A 9,620-nucleotide genomic window follows, 5' to 3' on the forward strand; every position below is an offset into this window, starting at 1 on the left:
CTTTCATCATATTGTGCTCTACATTATATGCAAATAAAATCATCGACATTTATTTAATTTCGATTTCATCTTTTCACATCATTTATCATGATCTTTTCATTTTCAATGATTTCAAGTACTTCAATTTCTTTTAGAATTTTATTAATTATGTCAAATGTCTCTTTTGGAGTTTATGTTTTCTCTTTTTGACCATCTTGAATATTTGCTCATTTTCCTTTTCGATGATTTTTATTTTTGAAACCAATTGGTCTCCCACGCTTCTGGCTTGCCTTAGACTCATTAGCAATAGAAGATTGTCCTTCTAGGACATCAAGTTTGATTGGAGCATTTTCAGTTGTTATATGAAATTTAGTTACTCTCTTTTGGTCAGTAAATGTGCCTAGCAACTGATTTGCTCTATTTTGTAAATTAAATATCTTTTGAACTTTATGTTCACATTAATCGTGCGAGGAACAAAACTAAATAATGATAATACATTTCAAGATATTTCCTTTTCCAGTTGCTTGTTTTCTCCCGCTAATGTTGGAAAAATTATTTCATCAAGATGATAATCAACAAACCTTTCCATGAATAAATCCCATATTAATAGTTCTAGATATTTAATTATAGATGGAGATTTGTATCTAACATCTATTTCTAACCTTCCTTGAGGACTCATCATTTTGCATTGTGGTGGAGTAATTGAAACATATACCGTACATTGAAAAATTCTAGATGTAAAATATTTGGTTTTTGATTAGAAATTGATTTTGTAAAAGAGAATCTATAATAACTCATTAGCATGATGTGCACAAGTGATGCTACATCCAAAATGGTATGCCCTAAATAGAAATTGAGAATTTAGATTTTATAAACAATGGTCTTACAATCAGTAAAAATTATTTAATATATGATTCTGCTAAACAGTTTTGTATATAAACATAAGCAATAAGTTGTTCAATAGTTATTCAAACTAATATACGATATTATTAAAGGCTTGAGATGTAAATTTATCAACATTGTAAAGACGAATATTCTTGATTGTATAATCAAGAAAATGTTCTTGTAAATGAAGGATTGCAAATATCAAATTAAAATATAATAATAAGCAAGCATGTGACCATTTAGTTGATGCATCGGTCAAAACTATAAAATATCTAAACATTCCACATGATGGATATATGAATCCACATATATCACCTTGAATATATTTAAAAAATATAAGGGATTTAGTCGCAGTTTTAGTTAATGATGACCTTATAATTAATTTGCCTTGAGAACAAGCAATACATGAAAATTTATTAGATTCAATAGATGACTACATGTATTTTTAATAATTTTTCACATCATTATTGATTTGGGATAGTCCAACCAGTCATGCCAAACATTAAAATCATTAGTAGACTTCTGATCATTATAGCATGAGTTTCAATTATTCTAATTTTTGCATAATACATTTCAAAGGATAAAGCAAGTAATTTTTCAATACTCACTTTTTACCCAAAAAAATAGATGTAATATAAATGTATTCAGTATCTCTTTTATTTATTGTCTCAATATAATATCCATTTAGATATATATCTTTAAACCTTAACAAATTTCTTTGAAACTCAGTAGAAAATAATGCATTTTTTATTATGAACTTTATTTCTCTTAGTAGTAAAATATTAACTCTTTTGGAGTTTTCAATTAATCTTGTATTTCTAGATATTATATTGACATTAGTTTCTTTCATTGTTAAGTGAAAAAAATATTTCTTATCTTTAAATATAGTGTGCATTATAGGATTGTCTGCTAGATATATATTTACATAATTGATCTTCGATCCAATAAGATGAATATTAATATTTTTCTTCAATAAGATAAGATAAATAATAAGAAACTTACAAGTTGACATAAGAGAACATTAAATATATAATTTACTAATTAAAATACATAATAAAAATATATAATTTAAATATAATGAGAACATATAAAAATATCTTCATGATAAAGTTATACTAAAACATACTAATAAACTACTAAGAAATTTCATTCTTGGATATTTTTATTACTAATTAAATGATCAATTTCTCTTTTAGGATGGACAAGAAAATCTGCAAAATCAACGTGGTCATAGTGAAAATCATTTTGAACAAAATTTACTTCAAATTGTTTTTTCTTTTAACATTCAGTGATGGTTGATAAAGTTTGTTTCAATGTACAAGTATATGACCAATTGCTTTTTATGCCACATTGATGATGAGAAATTTTCTATATTTCTTTTATTTCATCCACTTTTAATTTTTTTTATTGTATCTTTTTACTTTTCATCAACTTTTAAAAAGTATTTATCAATTTCTAGTGGGTCAAAAAGTATCCATTTACTTCTAATGGGTCAAAATTATCCATCAACTTCTGATGACTCATAAAGTATCCATCTACTTCTGATGCAAAATTATCTGTCAACTTTTGGTGCGTTAAAATTATCTATCAATTTTCGGCGAGTAAATGTATTATTAGAATTAGAATAGTGATTAGTGTAAGTACTATGATTACAATTATTATGGTGACCTCTTCCATGTCTATGATCATAATTATTAAATGATGTCGTATTTACTTCAAGGAATGGATAGAGTACATGATTTTTCATTAGCAGCTACATAATAGCAAATTCACTTTTCAATCAAGGGACAAAATATAATACATACTACATGATAGTAAATTCATATTTAAATCAATTTTCAAGGATGAAAACATTGAAGATATATCAAGTCATTTACTTGATTCGGTAAAACCAAAACAAAAAGAAAATACCAACCATTGAAATCCTTTTGAAACTTGAAGATTATAAAACTAAATAGCACTAAAACTTGAAAAATTAGAGAATCATGCCGATAATATATTATGAAATATAATTTTAAAAAATAACTATGAGAGAAAGTAGAGGGAATAAGAAATCTTATTTAAATGTGTGTTTACAAATGAAATGAGGGTCTACTTATAAACTAATAACCCTTGTTTAAATAAAATTTATAAAATAAAAATAATAGTAAAAGATTAGATAAATAGATTAAATCATAATCATAATCTAATCTAATCTACATCTAAATCTAAATATATAATATAAAATGAATATTCACATATATATATATATATATATAAATATATATTCATAACATTATAATATTTTTTTAATAATAAATTTCATATTGAGTTTTTCATTTCCTTCGGACGGAGTCTATATTGTCGGCTGGTGACTGTCCCTTCCTCCAGGTTTTCATAGAATTTTGTTTTGTTTAGGTTCGTTATTATTAAAAAAAAACTTCTGAAAGGTTATTTTCAACCATCCTGGTTTCATTTTAGTAAGTTCATCCATCTTGTAAGCAAAGATATCAAATTCATAAAAATATAATACGAAAAAATTCACATATTTTAGTGAACAAAATTCTGTAAAGAAACAATTAACAGAGGCTGAAAGGGGTAAAGCAATCAATTAACCAAGAACATCCTAACTTGCACGGAATCAAGAGAATTGGTTTATAATTTTAATCTATATACTATGTTATCTGGACTCACGGTGCGTGCCGGGCATACGCGTGGGACACAGATTCTCCATGAGAAATGAAACGTAGGGACAACATAAAACTTAATAGCTGAATTAAATCACAAGGGTTTAGGGCAATCTGAATCTTGATAGCTACTTCTGCTGTCACTCCAACATTCAATAACTTGCACAAATAACTAGAACTTGATTCTGCAATATGGAATGCCAGCAATATGGCCTTGTCTTGGGAACCAGAAAATCATATGCTCCATGCTTTATTGGTCAAATGATTTAGTGGCTCACTGCTGTTTTCTTTAGTCATAGTTACTTTTTCTTGTTTTCTTGTTTTCGTATCCTCGAATGCTGGCAGTCGTACCTAATTCAAACTAAGAAATTGTAGTAGCACTTTAGTGTCATACAATGTATATATTCTAAGGCTCAATATGTCTCTTCTCTTTCTAATTGATGGAAGGTTCCCTTTGAAATTTGCTAGTATTTATTATTTTTTTATTAAAGGGTTGTCATCTAAAAGATCATGGAGAGATGTTGCGTTTATATATTAGTTGTTCCTTTTTATTAAAGGGATTCCATCAAAAGATGTGGCCCTTAGTCACAACTTACGACCCACTTGTCCGATTATGCAAGGGGCCACCAGGATTATATATCATCTCGAAAAAACAACGTCAGTTATAGTGCTGATCATGACAATGAAAACCATATAAATTTGTCCCATGAAATCAAAGGAGAGTGATGTCAGACTGCACATCCTGCTTTAAAATATTATATCGCACAATTAAATTTTTGGTTTTGCTGCCTGTGAATTAATTAAGAATTTGAATGTGACTTTTGCTGATTTTTCCATAAAGATTACCCTTGCCGTTTGGGTAGACGTTTCAGGCTATTTCCCGAGGCAGCAATATATATCCCATTACCTTCTTAACATGCCGATGCTTGTCCTTCTACTTTAGCCTGAAACAAGCTCTTATTGATGCAGAATCCGGTTAAATTTAATGGAGGGATGAAGATGGTTTACATATCTTGTCTGTTATAGTCAGTAATTTAAATCATTTAACAGGTTCGGTATTAAAGGGAGTTTCATCAGGACAATTTGTGTCGAGACTATAGCCGCTGCTAAAACTTCTGTAATTGTAAGAGTGTAAGTCTAGCCATAGTAGTTGTATATTCAGCTTCTATTAACACTTAAAACTACCAATACCACGACTTTGGCAAGCAAACATTTAATTAATCAACGCATTTCCAAGTCTTGATATTACCCACAGAAATCACTTGGATGGAATATTAGCCCATCAGAAAAGAAGGTAACCAGTAAACATTTCTAATGCTGTATCTGTTCAATAAAGCTTTTAAAGTTTTTGAAAGAAGACCCACGTTCACTGACACTCTTCCTAGCAACTTCCTTCAGGTGTAATGCATTTGCTTTTATTCCATCCGAAGAGAGCAATATCTTGATCTTTGTACTCATTTCATTCCTTGTTATGACTCCATTCTCATCTTTAGCCAATGCTAAGCCAATCTTCCAAACGTCACAAATGTAGCTCCTATTATGGAATTGATCAGCAAAGTAAGGCCAACACAGGAAGGGTATCCCTGTGCTTAGGCCCTCCAAGGTGGAATTCCACCCGCAATGGCTCAGGAAGCAAGCAATAGAATGGTGAGCTAGTACCTTTTCCTGAGGCGCCCATTCGACAAGTTTTCCTCGACCAGCTACTCTATTTATGAAACCTTCTGGGAATTTAACTGTTGATCCGTCTGTCAGGTTGGATCTGACTACCCATAAAAATGGAAGGCCAGTGAGTTCAAGACCCAGTGCTAGCTCATCTACTTGTTGCGGACTTAAGATTGTTGTGCTACCCAATGCAACATAAATGACAGAGCCTGGAGTTTGTTTATCAAGCCAGTTTAAGCAAGTAGAGTCTTCAGGCCAAAAGTTTCCAGAAAATGCTTCAAAATTATTACATGCTGTAAATGGACCAATGGGTATGATTTTGGGAATCAATTTCATGGCTGATGAGTCTAGCTCATAAAATGTGTTGCAAAGAATCTGGTCGGAAAATTTGCAAGTTCGGAGGGCCGTAGAAACATATGCAAATAGAAGTTTCTGCATAACTGGGTCACAACAGCTCCATGAGAGTTCAGAGCTACTCCAGGCAGGGATATCCTCTGAGAGTGTGATTGGTTCATCTTTTATAAGAGTTCCTACAAAGAAGTTCAGCTTCTTCCATCAGAATCAAGAGCAGTTTTTGCTTTCAACGATTTTGTTGGGCATCAAAATCAATTACTACAAAAATTTATATGCTCATTAGATTAAGCAACTGATTGTGTCAATCAGTCTATGTCTGAATGCGTGTGTCCGACACACGAAAGATTAGAATTGTATAATTATAAAGACAGAACAATCATTTCTTTTTTCTGGCTTACATGTCACTTTCTTACCATCAGTATCTATAATGCCAGCTTCAATGAGCTGTGGAACGTATAGCGCCAGAGCCATGCTTGCTGGAGAAGAAAGAAGTACCGCGGCTCGCTTGATTCGCATTTTCTTGGCCACTTCCAGTGCCCACCCAGCCGCCATATCAGCTAGAACCCAAGTGATTTCCTCGGCAACATTGGACCGGTTAATGTTCTCAATCAAGTTTCTCAAATGACCTGGCATAACTCTCAACATGCTTTCTGTCAGCTTAACAAAATCTTGTCGATCATCTTCTGGTTCCAGCCCATCTGGAATTGAAACTAGGCTTATAGGGCTCTGCTGCTCAGCTTTCGCAGGTAGGGAAGCCATAACTTTTTCATGTATGAATTCTGTATTAACAAATGTGACTTTCACTCCATGAGCTGCAATTTGCAGGGATAACTTCATGAGAGGAGCTACATGACCTTGTGCTGCGTGTGGTATAACCATTACATGAGGTTGCCTGGCCATGGTATGTGCTCACTACTTCCACAGATCTGCTTGCTTTGATATTTTACCGTATAGCACTCAATTTTTCAGCGACTTTTGCTTGATAGCTACTGTTTTTAACTTTCAACTGGCACAAATCATGTTCTATATATGTTTATTTGGCCTCAGCAAGGATCTGATGCAAGTGGCCTTTACCTTTTGCTTTGTTATGTGAGTGCTGTTTTGTTAACCAAACCCGCATTTTCCTCCTTGTTTTAGATTAAACAAGCATTTATTTACATTTAGAAGATTTCATGATTTTTGGTTTGAGCTTTGTATTGGACCACGCAATGACACTTTTGTTAAACATAGGCAAAATCCACCATAAAAAAAGTGTACTTTTTTGACGAAGATAAAGATATTACACGACTAAATAGATATTGTGAAAGCCAGCTTTCGTTGTTGTAAACATTTCGAAAAGTTGTGTGAAGCCTATTGCGTTTTGCCCAAGACAACAAAAAGATATGCATGAAAAGTGATTTTCATTTTCATTAGGAAATTGAATTGGTCAAGTTTCTTTTATACTTTGTAAAAGAATAGTTGATATATATATATATATATATATATATATATATATATGAGGAAATTATGAGAAATGGTCAATTTGATAAAATGTTTCAAAAATAACCGTTAATACAAAGTTAATTATTTTTATCTAATTTTTATCATGATTTAACAAAAATGCCCTTGAAACAATTTAAGATAAATTAAACCATTTATCATAATTTTCCTCTTGATTTCTCTCTCCAACATCCGTCTACTATGTTCTTGATTTCTATCTCGCCATCTAACTTTTTCTAATTTTATTGATTTCTCTCTCTTGTATCCGTCTGCTGTGCTCTTGATTTTTCTTTCACTCCATCCAGTTCTCTCTAATTTTACTACCATCATCATCTTCCTTTGTGCATTTCTCATCATATCGTCGTCAATTTACAAACCAAAGAGCAGAGATGACATCAATGTATATTCTTAGATTTAGTGATTTACATTCACAAGACTCCAAAGTTGATAGGTTGAAATTATATAAATATAATCTATAAATTAGAATACTGTCCAGAGTTGTTACACGCCATGTTTGCATGTAACAACTCTAATGCACTTGGCGTGAAACAATCTATTGAATATGACTTGCAATTTGATCTCTATATTTATATTTCACTATGACATAAACTCTTGGAGTTAAACACTTTAAACATGACATGTAATAATTTTTTCTTTCAACACGGCATGTAACAACTTTTTTTTTCAATATGCCATGTAGCTTAGTTTCATTTTCAAAATACTTAAAGTAAACATTTTGCTCTTTTTGCTTAAATAGAAATTCATTGAAATAAAACTTTCCATTTTAATTCTTTCCATAATTAAGACTCCTTTAAATTTTGAAAAACTCTTTAGTTTAGGTAAACTTTCTAAAATATATTTAAGACAACATTTTAATTTCTAAAATTTAGAATATGGATTAGTTTCCAAAATTGTATCTTGTTCAAGTTACCTAAATGATGACTTAATAAATTTTGAAAACTTCTAGTCAAATCAAAATTTAAGTAAAGTTCAATGCTATCACATAACTTTAGGAATTTCTTTTAAAGTAGGAAACTGTTTCCTATGAATTTTCTAAATTAAAATGCTATCCTTAATTTTATGAATTTCTTTTAAAGTAGGAAACAATTTCCTGCTCTTTATGAATCACTCAAAATTAAAATTCTATCCTTAATTTTGGAAATTGCTTTCAAAGTAGGAAACAATTTCCTATTCTTTATCAATCACCCAAAACTAAAATAGATGGCATTTAATTGCTCATAAAACTCCATAAATAAAAAATCAAACTCATGAAGAAAGTTGCTGAAAATTTTCAGCAAATGTGTTTAACAGTTAAATACAAAATTCATGAAGAATTAAGCCACCAAAACCGATCATAACTGCCTAAAATTTTCTGTATTGAATTTTTGTTGTTTTGGAACTCAAAAACATGATTTTTATGAAACATTTTCATACTAAATCAAGTCTGACCGAAATATGTACTAATTTAATTTGATAAAACTAATTTTAACAATTAAATACTACTCATAATGCTTGCCCAATGTCAGTAAAAATAATTAGCACATTTGTCTCCAAAACACCTCAAAACTATTCGGTTTAACTTGGCTTTGCAAACCTTCTAATCCATTCATTAATTCTTTACTTAAACATGATTTTAAACCTTTTAAAATATGTTTTAGTGGATTAAACATATGCAGTCCAAATTTGAATTAAAACAGAAAATCAAATTTTAAAGAAAGGCTTCAAAACCAATATATACCAAATTAATAAACAAATTAATCCTATTGATTATCACCTAGAATCAAGTATGTAAATTACATAAAAAACATCAAACAAAGACTCTGATACCATTGTTGGGATTCGTCCTCATGCTTAAACATGAAAGTAATCATGAAATTAAAAATATAACACAACAAAAAAATAAACTAGCATTTAATCAGAAAAACAATCCTATAGGATCAATGTTTGTATTTTTCATGTAATTTTTAAATTAATTATGAACATTTATCAATTTAAGAGCTACATTCCTTACTCTAAATATCGTAATAAATGGCCAACCAAATCCAAAAATGCTTGTGATTAAGCAAGTAACTCGGAAAAGAAAATAAGACAATCTAAAATCTTGCAAGTGAAATCTTTTGCTTCTTCACCTTCAAGATTATCAAATCTTCAGCCACTCAAGTATTTGGCATCTGACAGTAGTCCACACAGTGACCAAATAAGACCTTTCAAAGGTAAAATTTTACTTATGTTAGCAAGTTTTTTTTTTAAATAAAAAAACAAAAAATTCTTATCAAATCTTATTTCTGTCAAGAAAAAAAACTATTTTTATTTTCCTATATTTATGAAACGGCTAAGAAGTGGTTGAGGCTTAAAGTTTTAGTTGGCTAGCATAACATATTTATATACCCAAACTAAGTTGTAACTTTGAATGCAACAGTTGTATTTTAATTCAATTAGGTCATTGTGAACTTAATCACTTTTTCACTTTATTTCAGTCTATTCTAATTGAATCTAACTTAATTGATTATCTTTTTTAATCTCAATCATGTCACTTAATGTGTGTGACCTATTAGGCTTCCAACATGTTGATAATAAATATAAATCCTAATCAAA

The 9,620-nt window shown here is 30.3% G+C and overlaps 1 protein-coding gene across 1 annotated transcript; it reads right to left on the minus strand.

Annotated features, from left to right (window-relative positions):
• Window positions 1–4,761: 4,761 nt before the first annotated feature.
• LOC110418471 (UDP-glycosyltransferase 83A1-like) lies at window positions 4,762–6,775 on the minus strand. The gene is made up of 2 exons (XM_021431211.1): window positions 5,960–6,775; window positions 4,762–5,722 (listed from the first exon to the last, which is right to left on the minus strand). Exons 1-2 carry the CDS (start codon window positions 6,444–6,446, stop codon window positions 4,842–4,844), a joined length of 1,368 nt encoding a protein of 455 aa, XP_021286886.1. The 5' UTR covers window positions 6,447–6,775; the 3' UTR covers window positions 4,762–4,841.
• Window positions 6,776–9,620: the final 2,845 nt, after the last annotated feature.

The sequence above is a fragment of the Theobroma umbraticum genome, unplaced genomic scaffold (genome assembly GCF_002168275.2).
Source record: "Theobroma umbraticum cultivar Fairchild unplaced genomic scaffold, ASM216827v3 scaffold_50.0, whole genome shotgun sequence".
Classification (NCBI taxonomy): Eukaryota; Viridiplantae; Streptophyta; class Magnoliopsida; order Malvales; family Malvaceae; genus Theobroma; species Theobroma umbraticum.

Excerpts from the sequence above, each read along its gene's own strand:
- LOC110418471 (XM_021431211.1), bottom strand. The coding sequence starts at position 6,446 with ATGGCCAGGCAACCTCATGTAATGGTTATACCACACGCAGCACAAGGT. Across the intron at positions 5,723-5,959 it reads TGGCATTATAGATACTGATG|GAACTCTTATAAAAGATGAA; the intron begins GTAAGAAAGTGA and ends ACTTCTTTGTAG.